Here is a 16,068-nt window from a genome sequence, read left to right on the forward strand (position 1 = left end):
GTTGGTGATATATGTGCCAAACCTAAAACATTAGAACTCTTTCTAAAACCATGCTCCACATGAAGGACATCAAAATGTCACATTTTAAATGGTTTTGGTCTCCAGACTTTATTTCTTACTAGTAGTTCCTACTCCTTGCCCATTTATCATAGCTGGCTTTTCCTGAATCACCAGATGATTTGTTTCTGTACCACTACTCTCTAAATAACTCGGGTCATTAATCTTTGATCACTCATAGATCCCGCTCTCCCTGCCATATCTGCGCTTGCTGGTCCCACCACTTCCACTGGCCTCTGCAGCAATCTGGGAAACTGTCCAGCAGAAACTTGTGGCCAATTATGGGCTGCTGGATGACTTTGTTACAGCAGTCACAGCAATCGTCCCAGAACTTCTTAATCACACATCTCACTCTCAAAGAGGGCAAATAAGTCTTATTTCCCCAAATGTTAAACTGTTTGACTAATATGATCTTTCTCATAAGAAGGTTGCCTGTATGCTCAGTGATGCTCCTTCAGTCCTTTTTGTCGGTCTCTTCTGGAATATCAAAAAGATCTGAATCGATTAAATGAAAATGGTAAACATGCAGTACAGTGTGGATGGAAATTTTACATAATGTTACAAATTCACGGCCCCATAATTACATCTTTTTGTGGACATATGTGGAGGCAGATTGGCCATCTATCTAACAGCAACTATGAATTTAAATTTTTCAGATAATCTAACTGTTGGCACCAGCATTTGTTCAGCTCTCTGTCTGCCACCCTTAACAACATCCTTTACAAATGTATTAACTGATTACATGGATGCATTCAACAAAGAACTGAGAGTTGAAACTACAGCATTAAGAAAAAGTGATGAAGATGCAAAGGCTGACAGTGAAAAACCAAAGAAGAGAGAGACTGAAACCAGCTGTGTGAAGAATCAGTCTTTTGTTAGCAGTGATGAGGGAGTAGAGGAGGAGATTCCATACTCTATTCAGCATGTTGAATCTTTGGATGGAGATAAGATGAGCTCAGACTCTTGTGCAGTTGAGGTTCAAGTTGGTTATAATGTTGAAATTCTTGCTAAGGAGGCCACAGAGAACAAGCCCTCAGCTGGAGATGTGAATTCAGTGACAGATATTAGAGAGGATGAGCAGGTTCAGGTATTAGTCAGAACCACAGATGACAGTGATTACCCAGTCAGAAGCCTGAGTAAGACTGCAAACTGCATGAAACAAGAAAGCAAGGAGGTCAGTAACAACACAACTGATGAACAAGTTAAAAACATCAATGTATCAAATGTCATTCTGTCACCTGTACTATATGCACCCGTGGTGATTGTATCCCAAAGACCGGTCAGGCAATACCAGAGTCTGAAGATGAAAAATGTTTCGATAAAACTCAAAAAAGAGCAGTCCAAGAGGGGTCCTCGAGTTCTGTCAACTAGCAAGACTTGTCCCATATGTGGTAAAACCTACAGTCGTGCTTCAGATATGAGATGGCACCAGAGGTCCCACACAGGGGAACGACCTTACCAGTGTTTGCATTGTAAGAAACTCTTTCAGTTCCAGTATGACCTGAAGAGACATGAATTGAAAGTGTGTCAAATCACAGTGCCACAGCCGCAGAAACTGACCTCCAAGGTGCTTGAAGATGAAAACATTCAAGACCCACAGCCAGGTGAAGTTTGTGGCCTACTCCAATTTCAACCTTTGGACAATGGGACTCATGAAAAAGAATGTCTGATGAATCAGAAACAACTGAAGGATCCTTCTGGTGCGGGAGCACCTTCTGTCACGGAACGAGATCTCCGCCCATTGAGTAGCAATGTCCAACTTGGTGCCATTAAAGAGCAGAACCAGTCACTTTTGGAGAATGGAAATAAAGCAAAAGAACAACAGGAAAACACAAATGAAAGACAGGAATCACAGGTTGTTGAGAAGCTGTATCAGGTTAATCAGAGGGGCAAGAACTTAAAGCAAGATGAAAGTAAGAAGGGTCTAAATTTGGAAAACACACATAGGAAACAAACCTGTTGATTTTTCTCTGTATTGTGTAGAATGCAACAGGTCATTTCCTGACATAACATGACTTAAAACGCATAATCTGAGACATAAGCCTTGTCCATGCACTAAGTGTGGTGAGAGTTTTAAAGGCTTTATAGACCTCAACCAGCACTATGTCGAAGTGCATGACTTCAGAGGACCTTTTCCCTGCAACTTGTGTGAACGAAGTTACACTGATTTGAGAGGTCTGATCAGGCACGAGAGGTTCCACATGGGAGATCTCCCTTTCCAATGCCCCAAGTGTCCAAAAGCATTCAGGTATGCATCTGCTCTGACACTTCATGACCAAACTCACACAAAAGAGGCTCCCTTCCTTTGCTGGAATTGCGGTAAAGGCTGCAAGTCCAACGCGGCCCTGAGAATCCACAGGTTGTGTTGTCACAGCAGCGTCGAGGAGAAGCGCTTCTGCTGCGAACACTGTGGAAAAGCCTATGCACTTAAAAGAAGCTTAGACCTTCACGTGGCGAAATTACACACCAGTGTGCACTACCCGTGCACCCACTGTGACAAACTGTTCCGAAGTGCGAGCTCCTTGACGAGACATGATCTGACCCACACGCAGGGAAGGCCGTACTCATGCAGCGAGTGTGGCATGAGTTTCAGATCAGCATCAGAGCTGAAAGTACACACTCACTATCACACCGGGGAGAGGCCGTTCCAGTGTCAAGAATGTGGCAAGGGCTTTGTTCAGTCTTATTACCTTACTGCACACATGAGGATGCATACGGGGGAAAAGCCGTATAAATGTCCAACTTGTGACAAATGTTTCAAGAGTGCAGGGATTTTGAAGAGACACCAGATGACCCATACAGGAGAGAAACCCCATAAATGTTCAGCGTGTGAAATGGCCTTCAGTCGGCTGGAGTTTGTAAAAGCTCATATGAGGAAATTTCATTAAGTATGTACAATTTATTCATTAAAAAATATATTTTCTTTGATTAATAAGTAACAAATCTTTAACAGGATTAATGAAATTTGTGTTATTAAGCTGTCATTTGCCTTTCAATTTACGGTCCTGTCACTACTGTTTTCTTTTGGGGTGGGGTGGGGGGTTACTGCTTTCAAAATGCATGTGTAATATGATTTTTCTTGCAAGTGTTTCAAAACAGACAGTGCCAACCAAATCTGTTGTTTCCATTCTCAACATTCCTGCAAAACCGTGGCAAATATCTTAATCTTATCCAGTAATCTTTCATACTTCACCATGCCATCATTTGATATTATCATTAGTATTATATCCATTAAACACAGTAAAGTTACAGCCTAGCAGCAACTCTGAAGCTAACTAATTAAATCTTGTTTGTTTTGGTTGCCAGACTACCAGCAGAGACTCCAGAAAGTCACTGCTCCCTGCCAAGAAATAGTCCAGCATATGACCTGTAAGACCAGTGTCATCTCAGTTTCCAGTCTTTATGCCAAGTTAAGCAAACTGAAACCTGGCTCCAATTTTATACTTGATGCACACCAGAGTGGTATCAATCTTCTCAGCTAAAACAAGTACATAAGCACATTTCCCAAACCTATTTTTGAGCCCCTATATTCAAATGATGCCAAAGGTTCATGGATACTGTTTCTTTTATGTCATATGTACAGTTTTGCCATCAATGGTCGTAAAATGGTCAACAGACTCACATTTGTTTTTTATCAAGATGAATTGACAAGGATAAATTGGTTAAGCAATTACTAATAACGCTGGTTCCCCAGCTGTTAACTGCCTGTTGGGCTGTTGGAACTGAAGTGATATTACAAACTATTTTAGAGGTTGACCACAGATATTTTGCAGCCAATCAAATTACAGTTCCCACCATTGTCAGAACTGAAAATTCACACTCACTGCAATAAATAAATTAACTATACCTTTCTTTTTGGAGGCATTTTTTGTTAAGTAAGTACACAAATAACAAATTGGGTATTCATAAGCTGATTTCTTAGCAAAACGAATATGGTAACTTAACAGCCAATCACATCTCAGGATTATGGGACAAACAAGAAAAACAGTCAGGTCTTTATTAATATGTACCAATCATGTCTTATTTCCACATGATATCAGAGTCTTTCTGTTACATTATACAGGCAGGATGTTAAGGCAAGACTACGGTTATGGAGTGGGATTCTTCCCTTGGGGAGGCAGGCAGTGGCTGGTATAGTAGAGTGTCTGGCTGCTCACAGTCCAGTGCATCGTACAATATGGTCATGATTTGTCTCTTTACTCTGTTCCTCAGTCCTAGGTTTCGTATTCTCTTCAGCTCCATTGCAACAGTGACACCAAACGAGTCCTCACAGTCTGTCTCTGGTTCTCTGCTTGTCTCCTGAATAACATCCAATAAGTGCTGCAACAAGGCAAGTTTCTGTCTCTTCATGTCATGTCTGCTTTGGGTTTTGGAACGTTTTTTTGCAGGCTGAGGAGGAGGAGGTGAAACTGAGGAGCTCTCGGTGTGTGATGGTGAGTCCCCGCCATCGAGGTCCTGGGACAGCTCTCTGTTTTCTGATTCACTGTCACTGCTTTCTTTTATCAAGTGATCAAGCTGTAACACAGATAAAGTGCACATTTTTTGAGAGTGTAGACACATACAAACCACACATTCCACTATGCACACACTGGTGTCACACATATACAACAATATAATTCACAAAACAGTTATTGGCCTATTTTAACACTCACATTACTTTCAGTGGAACAATGGTTGATATGCTTTGTAAGGAATTTGCAGGACTGTAGGATCCTCCTCTGTCCTGGTGTTATGGGTCCGGAATACTGAGTTTGTAGTGAGCTGGCCCTCGTCTGAACATCCTCATCTGCAAGCCACAAAAAATACTCATCATGTTTCACAAAGAAAACAAAACCTCCATCCTTTCATAAAACACGCTCACATTAAAGTTGCAAATATTCATGTCATTCGTTTTTATATTATCTTTCTTTCTTGCCTGCAACTCAATCTCATCAATGATGAGATTTACCTGAGTTTCAACTGAAGGCAGGTCAAGACAAAAAAAAAGTCCCTGATTGCACCCAAGACGCACTGAGGACACATTGAGATCTGATCGCTCAGACCACATTGGGAGGTGGTCTGGGCCATATGTGGACACATTCTTTTAGCAGTGTGTACATGAACATGTCCTGGGCCACAGTGAAGGACCGTGTACTCAACTGACATCCTCTACTTTCCGGTAGACTAGGCTCAGGAATTGCATTGCTGCCTCCCGGTCTGTGTACCCTCCATCCAAAGCTGTGTTCAACTTGTTTGACCACAGGATAAACAAATGCATTATTTTGTTTTTCTCTTGTTCGTGTGAATTAAAAAAGACGAAATCCAGTTCCCGTTTTTTTACCGTTCCCCCTAACCCTAACCTGTTTTTGTCTTTAAATCTATAATTGGAATGGAAATTAAACCAAACCCAGAAAAAAAACTTAGGTTTTGTTTGTCTGTCTAAAAAAAGTGAATGGTTTGTGTCTACTGTATTCACTGTGCTTACTGTGTTCACTGTGTTTACTACCGCTGCGGAGCGGCTTCAGCAGTCTGAATACTGAGTTCGTAGTGAGGCTGCTCTCACCTTTACTTCTCCACTGCAGGCGACCAAAACAATGTTACTATCAACAAGTCATCTGCTGTCATTGAATAACTATAAACTATCATTTACGGCCTCTCATTCCTGCTCATTTTCCTCCAACACACAGAGTGCGTTTGAAATCACATACTAACGTACCAGGGGTTAGTGCCATGGCTGAAGAGATGAGGTTTGGAGGGGTTATAGATGGTCTTCGCCCTATCACCTTATCCATGGTATCAAACCACTTCCAGTTTGCAGCAGTAGCCTCTCCTCCCTCAGTGTTCACACCTGTGCGAGGTGCCTTCACTTCCTACAAAACAACATGCACAAAGGTCATCTGATAATCATTATTTAGCTAAATGTTTCACCACTAGTCATATACTCTGTGATTAAATTAGGGAAAGCAGGAAAAAAAATACTGTACCACATGGGATAAACATAATTGACTACACTGTTTCAACAAATTGTAGATATTACCCAGCACTGACTTGATGCCTGATTATATTGTAGAACGCAAACATCATCATCACATGTTTCTTTTGTGCTGAACATCAAGACTGAAGTGTATTGATACTTGGACTCACCTTGTATTTTTGTTTGAGGTTCTCCCATTTCTTTTTGGCCCACCCAGCCTTGACTTTACCCTCCAACCCATGCTCCTGGATGAACATCCTATACATTGGTCAAATTGGCATAAACTTTTGACAGGGGATAAGCACTTACATAAAAATGTGACGGTAACTCAAACATTATGGTAATTGCAACTGTCCCTTAGCGACAAAACTGACCAGTCACCAGCAATATATGTACAGTTATACATCTCAGAGAGCAGAACAGTAACTCTCTCCTATCAACACTGGCTTTCGCCCTTGCATCATTCAGTTGCAAAATACCTAACAGTAAAACTCATAATGAGCCATGCAGATAAAAATTACAACACTTAAAAAATGACTTTTCTTACTCAAAGCCTTTCATGGCAGCATTGCGCTTGCCGGTAAACTTGTCTTCATTCCTAGCCCTCCATTTAATGAGGCGCTGAGTGTCTTCATCAGTCCCTTGAAGAAAAAAAAACAATGACGTACAGTGTATTAATCACGGTTACTCATCACACATCCACATTTACTGACATGCACTATATTTGTAATTAACATTAGGTACAGTTGTAACTACGGTGTTAGCCAACTCGCTAACCTCTGTGCTAAATTACCATCAGTAAGCTAACAAGTTAGCAGGCTAGTCGAGCGGTACATACAATTCCAACAACAATAAATATACGTTTATTATGAATACAAGTTTGGAATTGCATACTAACATAATATTCATACTAAGTATGACGTCAAATTAAGTACGTGCATTTCCAAACAGGCATTATTTGGATAAACTGACCACGTATTGGTGATCTAAATGGTTATTTTCTCATCTGGAAAAAAAATTAATACTTAATAAATTGACATATTAACAGTCCTACAGTGAAATTTACAACAGATAGCCTAGTTTAAAATCTCCACCATCACTCTCAGTTGGTGTTAAATGCTTTCTGGGATACTTGGCTGTCTTGCTTGAGTATACTTCAATGTTAACAGTCTGCTGGTAACTGCATACTTAACCTTAATCATACTTAAACTGTAAGTCATCAAACGAATATCTCTGAACTGTCAGGGAAAGTCATCTCTGAACCGTCTACAAATGGTCCAGAATGATGCTGCAAGACTGTTAACCAGGTCCAGCAGGACAATTCACATCACACCCATTTTAAGTTCTTTACATTGGACTCCCATCAGGTTTAGGATTCATTTTAAGGTCCTTGTTTTCACGTATAGAGCCCTGCATGGAGAAGCACCTGAGTACATCTATGACCTTCTCCATCCCTATATTGCCAGTAGGTCATTTAGGTCTTCTGACCAGGGCCGACTGGCTGTCCCTCGCTCTCCACTGAAAACAAAAAGTGATCGTGCCTCTGAAGTAGTGGCTCCAACACTATGGAACTCTCTTCTTTTAGACATACAGTCTGCAGTGTCTGTAGAAGCTTTTAAAAAGCAACTGAGGACACATCTTCTCAAAGTGGCCTTTGTCTCACCGTAAGATGTCGAGTGACTGCTCTTTTGTGTGTTTCTTTTAGGGTTCCCTGTTGTCTGTATTTTGTTTATATATTACCTTTAACTTGTGGCTTATGTTCTTATTGTTGTACATTTTATGGTCTAATTTTTAACTTTTTTTATTATTATTATTATTATTATTATTATTATTATTATTATTAATATGCTGCTTATAACACAAACTCTGGCATTGTAAAATGTAATCTTTTTTTGTTTGTTCTTGTCTTACTGTTTGTTTTTGTTTACCATTCTCTGAATCTGTTTGTACCTCTGTATATGAACATGTGTACAATAAAGAGATTGAAAAAAATCGTTCATATAGTAAGCAGTATGCAGTACATACTGACTGAGTATGTAGTAGGAAGTATGATAGTATGTGATTTCGAACACGTACTAACGTACAGTCTTACAGTTTGGTTACTCACATTTGTACGTGCTCTGCTGCTGGCTGCCGCCCATGGATGTATTGCCAGAACCATCTGCCTCGCCATGTGTCTCGTAGTCCGCCATTGCGTAGTTTGAAGAGACGCAATGCATTTTGGGGCAGTTTGAGTATGTCCAGTAAGCTCACGCCCATGCGCCGCAGCTCGTGCACACAAAGTCCACATACTGTGCATGGATGTATGCAGCAGGAACGCACTACATACTAAATTTGACGTCATACTTAGTATGAATAGTACGCGATAGTACGTTAGTATGCGATTTTTATGGTCAGAGTTTTTTCAGAACTTTATTTACATTTAATAACAATTGTCATACAAAAACCAGTATATTTCCTGCGGAGTCACAGGTGAGAACAGTAGAAAGTATCCAAGAAAAAAACATGTGTTTTTTCCTATACATCGGTTGTTGTGGCTATCTGTCAAAAGAAGAAGTTAAAGGACAAAAACTATCACTTGCTGAATACTTCACAGGCAAATTTCATTAGGCTACATTTAAATGTATGTTTAAAGATCCCCTCCAAAGTCTGATAGGGTTTTTCCGCAAAAAAGTTGAGTTAACTAGTTAAAAATCCTTAAAATGACATCTTCCCCCTCATTAAAAAACCCAGAATCTATGAATATGTAAATATTTCTAATGTTGAACTGTTGGACACAAGCCTCCTACTTAACGGAACAGTCTATTCTCAGTGTTTGTGCACAGAGGCTTCAAGTTTCTACATCTTAGTCTAAACTGCATACTCGACCACGAGATTGTCTCCAAACTAGTTGTGATGTCACAAATCCTTCTCTTAAATACATGCATCAAACTCAGATTTAAGTATTCCTCCTGAATATGAAAATAGTAGATGTCAGTGTCAAATTCTGCACATACATCATTCTGCACAGTGAAGTAGAAATATCTAATTGAAGGATCAAGAACCAGATTTTTGAGTGGAGGACTTTACATTTTTTATTTAAAATATTTCCCCACCAGAATTTTGATTCTGAGGAGAAAGCTTTGATATTGATATTTAGACCATCATGAAGAGAGCTACAATTTACTGAAAACATAATTGAAAAGTTAGCTGGATAAATAAAATACATAATAAAATATTAGAGACATTATTTTGAACACTGGTGGGATTCAGTATTTCATATTTTTAGTTATTTATTTAGGTTTTATTTATCTATTGATGAGTAATATTATTGGACCATAGTATTTATAGAATCCTGATAGGGCCCTGCATAGACCCTCCCAGTTACATGGTCCCATATTTGCCTACACAGAAGTACTCAGAACCATCACTTTGGTAAAAGTAATACAACAAGTCCTGCACTCAGAATCTTGCTCAAGTAAAATTACAGAAATATGATCTAAAAACCCCATCTAAAACAGATGAAAACAAACCTGTCAGTGCAGTAAGATACTGTATTTAACTTGTATTTTAAAACATTCAATGCACTTAAAAAAGAAAAGACTTTAAGGACTCAATTACAGACTAAAATGACTCGATAAGACAGAGATTTTTGCACTGAACAATACATTATATAAATTTTGATTACTGCTACAGTATGTATATCATAAACTGCTTAGACTGTTCTGTGGTGCCCCTCTCCAAGTATGGATGCTGAGTTGTGATGATTGTGTTTTCATGTTTTTATTCTTTACAGTTGACCTTGTGAATAAAATGTATTCTGCTCATATTTTGCAGTTGTTGGGTTTCAGAAGGGAATATTGAGCAGCAAAAACCTCAAGATATATAAGTACATGAAAGAAAACAGAGTTGTGAAAAGAAATCTGTGAATAATGCTCAGGAAATATGCTGTCTGAAGTTCCTCCAAACCCAAACTTCCTTAGCTGAGTGGAATCCACCCCCCAAAATTCCATTATTAAAAATATCTTCAGAAGAAACCATTCTGAGCTTTAACAGTAAACTTTCACATATATTATGTCTCTGTGGAGCCTTTTCTCAAAAACAACCTTCCTCAAATGTATCCTTCAGAATGTATTCTTTAGCTGGATGTGGAAGTTTAGCTAAAGTTTGGGTGGTGCTGAAAAACTTTATCATATCTTCACACATTACAGCTCAGTTTTTCACAGCATTTCTTAGATTTAAGTGATCGAATTAGTTTAGTTTTGCTAAGGAGGCTGTCAAAACAGATACATAAAAACTCAGAAATAAACTCTGACTATTAATCAAGGGTGAATGTTTAATTTGTCTGAACTCTAGCATTACACTTTGCTTAATCTTAATCTTGTCTCACTAGGCTACATTTTTAAATTGCTGAATATTGCAGAGAAATGGGAAGTTATGACTGGAATTTTGTTATCTAATAAAACTTCCTGAAGTTCACAATCATGGAAATGACTAAATGAAATGAACACACACACACTGTCTCATCATTTCCTTCATAGTGATTTATTTCTTTTATCTTGAAAACATGTTGAGATAGAGGTCTATTTATAGACTACAAATCTGCTAGCTTCATATTATAGAAGACCTGTACCAAAATGATCCTGACAAGTTATAAAAAAACCCCAAAACATTCAGAATTAGCTAAATCCTTCTCATCCTGGATTGTAAGAAAGAAGATTATGAAATTCTAATCCAGACGAAAAGTTTTTGAAAAACTGCATCCAGAGGATTGTCCTGAGTTTTTTCTCCCAATGTACAGAGAAGTTTATTTCATATTTGTCCTCTAATACAGTGGTTCTCAAACTTATTCACGTCAAGGGTCCCTAATCTGACACAAATTAGACCACGGACCCCCACTTGATAAGATTTTTGCTTTTAGATGTTTTATTACAGAAAGTGTATGAAACCCATGACCAAAATAGTCATACATTCTGTCATTTTGTTACTCATGAATGGAATTATAGTGAGAATAAATTATTCTCCTTTTTGCTGAGGACCCCCTGGAACCCCCTCAAGGACCCTTGGGGATCCCCGGACCCCGCTTTATGAACCACTGCTCTAATACATTAAATTAATGAAACACTGATATGAAGAGGTTGTGGCGAATAATGTCAGTACCAGCGTCTACCCAGCAGATGTCGCCACCGCATAATCACACTGTCTCTGGGGCTTCAACATCTCCAAGGGTTCTTCATGGGACCCCTGGGGGTCTCATCCAGGGACAAGCAAGTTTAATTCTCCTCATAATGTTGGCTTGAAGTGGACTAAATTAGAAAGACAAGAGACAGTTAAAGTTGAAGCCACCCATGTAGAGTTCAGACAGGTAAGTCAACTTCCATTAACAGCAAAACCTTTACAACAGAGTCTCTGGAGGTAAATGAAACTAAGGGATCACTGTGTGTCCCTGCATTGGTTGATTTGTTCATTAATTACTGTGTCCCGGGATTACTGAATTTGTGTTGTATCCAGGAATAGATTAAAATCACTGAGCTCTGTAAAGTTAGTCGCAGTTATGAAAGATAACAGGTACTGTGATAACACAAGTTATGTCATTTTACCTTCAAAATAAAAACACAAATAAGTAGCAGACGGAGCTACGAAAAGCTTTGACGGTGACTCGTCCTGTATGCACACAATTTGTTTACACTCAGTGGGAAAGCATATTCTGAACTAGTCAAAAGACAAATTTGACTGCAATATTGTAGATTTTTGTGGCGCGTTTATCAATTATAGCTTTACCTTGAAAGGTGGTACCGGAAGCGGTATGTATCTTTGACACTGACTTGACGCTGCCGCCTCCGTCTCGTGCCGTCCAGCGCGCCTCCCTCAGTAACTCTACAGTGCATCAGTCTGTCACCACCTGCCGTCACCGTCCAGAACAGGTGAGACCAGTCCTCTCTTTATAAACTCATTCATTCACAAAAAGCTGACTGAGACCACCTTATATTATACACATAATGCCGCGTTTTAGATGGTAGAGCGCGTGTTTGGGGGTTTTCGCGTAACCTAGAGTCGTCGGAGTCTGGAGCACCTTGACAGTTGAGACAGTTAGCAAACGAGGAAAAAAGCGAAACGTAAGAGGATTTACACGACGAAAAACTGCACACCAGCTTCTATAAATGTGTCTTAAAGGTCAGCAGGGCTACTGGCTGAGTTTGCCTGGTATACAACAACAGCGCTGTCAAAAACCTAACATTTCCTGTTCTTTTAACCTATAAGCAAGCAGTAGAAAATACATCATAACTTTTAACCAACAGTTAGTGTTTTCTAGTAAATTCGGCACATGTATCATCCACACACAGCACCTTATTTCAATAAAATAACTTTTTAGCAACTGTTTTATCTTTCTTACCTCCGCCACACGGTGTATTTTGGAGAGGACCGCATGTATAGCAGGTGAAGTACTTGGAAAACCTGAGGCGTTAACGTTACCGCAGATTTGTGGATTTCATATGTGCCGAATTTACAAGCAGCAGAAATGATATCTTAAAGCTATTAAATATTGATGTAATGGATGTCTACGCTCTCTGATAAGCGATGTGGGTTTAAATGGGCTCATTTATGAAGTGGGTTTGGTATGACAGTCTACATACGAGGAAAGTTGAGCTCCTTGATCTAGCTTGTCATTCGATCATAGGACTTAATATCTAATTTTTAGGTTGTCAAAAAAATTGAGAAGCCGTCACTTGCTTCTTAAAATATTTTTACTTGATTGTGGGAAATAATAATTTTAGGACTGAAAGATTTGTTAATGGTTATTTTATTATAGTCTAGTGCTGACTGAAGCATTTATTGTATCCATTCTTACATGTGTGACACCTGCCACTCGGAATTCCATAAAAAAAGTCACCCAAAGCCTCCAAATCCCATCTGACTACTGCTCTGTCAGCTGACATTTAGGCTAACAAGCCCATTTCGGACTCCTTGTTTACATTGTGGCCCATGTCAGCGAAGTGCTATGCAGTTGTTTACTGCCTGGCAAGGTGCCTGGCTAGTTTTAGATCATGTGTCAGTGCAAAGACATGCATTGGCATCTGCTGCTGGGCGACACTGCTGCACAATCACCTAGTAGTCCAGAGGAATTACTGAACTATCTGCCCAACAGCCCTAAATAGGCTGGTAGACGAGATAGCCTACTCATGTTTTTGACTTGCAAAGTGTACCCCGGACACTACATATATCATGAATTCAAAGTATATCAAAGATAAATGCCTGCTGCTGAAAAAGAATATGTCCTTGAGTGCGGTTGTCATGTCTGTTGGGATGACAAGGAGAATAAAAAATGACTCTGAGGTCTGCAAAACAAATTCAGTGGCCTTTTTAAAATGTCACAATGTCTGGATGCTGCTTAGTTTCTCCACTTCTTCCATAGTAACTCCTCACTCAGAGAGAAGATAGTGCTCTGCTAGCGCTGTCTGCTCCAAGACTGCCTCTTAGCTTCATTGGGATTCCTAATTGTGGTTTTGTTTTGCACCCAGTATGGACTCATGTTCTAATTGGAGGCTTTGTGGCTCACTGAAACAGCCTGTTTGATGTTTCCTCAGTGGTAGAAACAGACAAACCCAGAGGGACTGTCTTCATACCCCTGCTAGAGAACATTTCTCCTGGTTATTTTGTGTCCCCTCAGTGTCGTTTCCTCTCTTGGTGTCCCATGCGATTGGGAATTCAGGCAGTTTGGGTTTGACGCTGCGGTCAGCCCTGCTTCACTTTCCTTCTTGGAGAGAAAAATACTAAACTTTTCCGAAGACGTAAGCTGGCAGAACGCCAGACACGCTCGACTGAAGAGTTGCTTCCTTAAAGTTCGGGGAATGTTATCAATGGATGGAGAACTTATTCCTGTGCTGGAAGAGTAACAGATTAGCTGCACACTCCTGTGGGAGCAGGCTTCCTGCATCAGAGAAAACAAACACAAGTTGGGTCAGGTTAAAGTCAAATGTCTGATCCTGACACCATTCATCTGTCAAAAACTGTTCTGGTCTTTGCTCTTGATGCATTGTTAACATGAACAAGTCATGCTGTGGTATAGAGGGACTGGCACAAATAATTCTCCTAATAATTAATAAATTAGTCAATGTACAGAAAAGTAATCAACAACAACAACTGATTAATTGTTTCTCAAGTAAAAATGACAAACATTTGCTGGTTCCAGCTCATTAAATGTGAGGATTTACAACTTTTCATTTTTATATCACTGTGAATGAAATGTCTTTGTGTTGTTGATTGTTGGTTGGACAAAAACAAGCAGTTTAAAGATGGCACCTCAAGCTGTTGGAAAATGTGACGGGCATTTTCTGATGTTTTATAGACTAAACCACTGGTTCTTAAACCGGGGGCCGTAAAGCCATAGCAAGGGTGGTGCACATGACCAGGGGGAAAAATGTGGAACAGATCTACAATTGAATGAATCTGATTCATTTGGGAATAACAAAGAGTGTTCTGCTGCTCGCAATGCTGCGAAGATTCAGGTTCAAGTTTGATTCGGACAGTAAATCAACACACAGAGATGGTTTGAAGGGATGCATGATATTGGATTTTTTGCCGATATCCGATACCGAGATGTGTGTATATTTTTTTCCAGTTGGCTGAGGAGACTACAATGCATGCAAGCTTAGATACTATGATCAAGAAAGATAATATATGAAGGAGGAACTTAGGAAGACTGGAGTTCAGGAGCTCAGCATTAAAACTTTAATGAACCTGTCAAGTGGGTGGAGCAGTAGAGTTTTCTTTGAGTTCATTAGACAGACAGGATTAATGTGTAGGATTTAATCTCTGGTCCACACTCCGGAGCAGAAGGTGGCGGTAATGCATCTAATACGCTGGTTGCCAACCGCCGGTATAAACCAAAAAGAAGAAGTTTTTTTTTTTTTTTATTGCACAGAGTGGTACATCCTGTCAGCCGAAGTGTTTCCTATCTGTGCAACCGAACGTAGCAGCTCCTCCACGGACTGTTTCACCCTGACGGTCCCGGTGTTTCCTCCGCAGGCTGCACTTCACTCTGCTGCCCATCAGACCCGCTGCTTCTTCCCACTTTAACCTGAATAACAAACCGGGGCTCGGTGCTCCGGTTGGATCCACATGGAGAGCCGGGGCAAACATTAGCTGAGAGGCTAGCGGAGTGTTAGCCGCAGCATTGCCAGAGGGAAGCACAGCCAGCTAGCCTCTGCTAGCCTCCCAGCTAACGTTAGCCCCGGCTCTCCATGTGGATCCAACCAGAGCACTGAGCCCCGGTTTGTTATTCAGGTTAAAGTGAGCAGAAGCAGCGGGTCTGACGGGCAGCTTGAGTGAAGTGGAACCTGTGGAGGAAGCACTGGGACCGCCAGGGTGACACAGTCTGTCGAGGGAAGCGTAGTCAGGTGGCGGAGGAGAGGGCGACGTAGCGGCCTCTCGTAATTGGCAGAATTCGCAGATGCCGATATTTCATTTTAGAGCTTTTATCGGCCGATAATATTGTGCATCCCTAATGGTTTGTAATTTGAGAACCTCTGGACTAAAAGATTTATCAGTTAATCGGAACAAAACATCATCAGATGAATCAATAAAGGAGTCCAACTAATACTGGATTTTTGATACCGAGATTAATATTTGAGAGTTTAAAAAAAAACTGTGGATATAGTCAGAATGTTTACAGTGAAACCACGACTACATTTAACAGAAGGAGCCAACAATAATGTCTAAACTTAAGCAGCCATACAAAAGCTTTGCCTGAATAAATGTTAGCTTAAAATTTGCAAAATATGTTTTTTAACCAGAACTTGTGTGATGAAGGAATAAGTAGAATACATTTGATTCAGTGTGAGGTTTTGGTACTTGACAGTTCTTGATTCCCAGTGCTACAAACTAACAAAACGTATTAAGATTCAAAACCCAGTCCTGCATTTTAAAGGTCAAAAATGTTATTTATACAGAGTCACAGGGTTGCAGAAATAACCCAAATAGTGTTGTCATGCTATGAAAGGGCTACGGTTTCTATTGAATGTTTTTTTTTTTTTTTTAAATGATCATAGACTTAAAGTGTTTTTTCTCTTTTTTTCTCC

General features: G+C 39.9%; 2 protein-coding genes across 5 annotated transcripts in view; one reads left to right on the forward strand and one right to left on the reverse strand.

Annotated features, from left to right (window-relative positions):
• Positions 1 to 4,037: 4,037 nt before the first annotated feature.
• LOC137172287 (uncharacterized) lies at positions 4,038 to 8,283 on the reverse strand. Its single transcript, XM_067576620.1, has 6 exons — positions 8,118 to 8,283; positions 6,558 to 6,651; positions 6,181 to 6,268; positions 5,753 to 5,906; positions 4,710 to 4,843; positions 4,038 to 4,572 (listed from the first exon to the last, which is right to left on the reverse strand). Exons 1-6 carry the CDS (start codon positions 8,227 to 8,229, stop codon positions 4,129 to 4,131), a joined length of 1,026 nt encoding a protein of 341 aa, XP_067432721.1. The 5' UTR covers positions 8,230 to 8,283; the 3' UTR covers positions 4,038 to 4,128.
• A 3,523-nt stretch (positions 8,284 to 11,806) lies between these two features.
• The window catches only part of LOC137172486 (caskin-2-like), a 64,150-nt gene continuing 59,888 nt past the window's right edge, over positions 11,807 to 16,068 (forward strand). For all 4 annotated transcript variants that reach the window (XM_067576946.1, XM_067576947.1, XM_067576948.1 and 1 more), the window contains exon 1: positions 11,807 to 11,913. The gene's annotated coding sequence lies outside the window, so the exon portion shown is untranslated. The remainder of the gene's footprint in view (positions 11,914 to 16,068) is intronic.

Source organism: Thunnus thynnus, chromosome 20 (genome assembly GCF_963924715.1).
Source record: "Thunnus thynnus chromosome 20, fThuThy2.1, whole genome shotgun sequence".
In the NCBI taxonomy this organism is placed as follows: domain Eukaryota; kingdom Metazoa; phylum Chordata; class Actinopteri; order Scombriformes; family Scombridae; genus Thunnus; species Thunnus thynnus.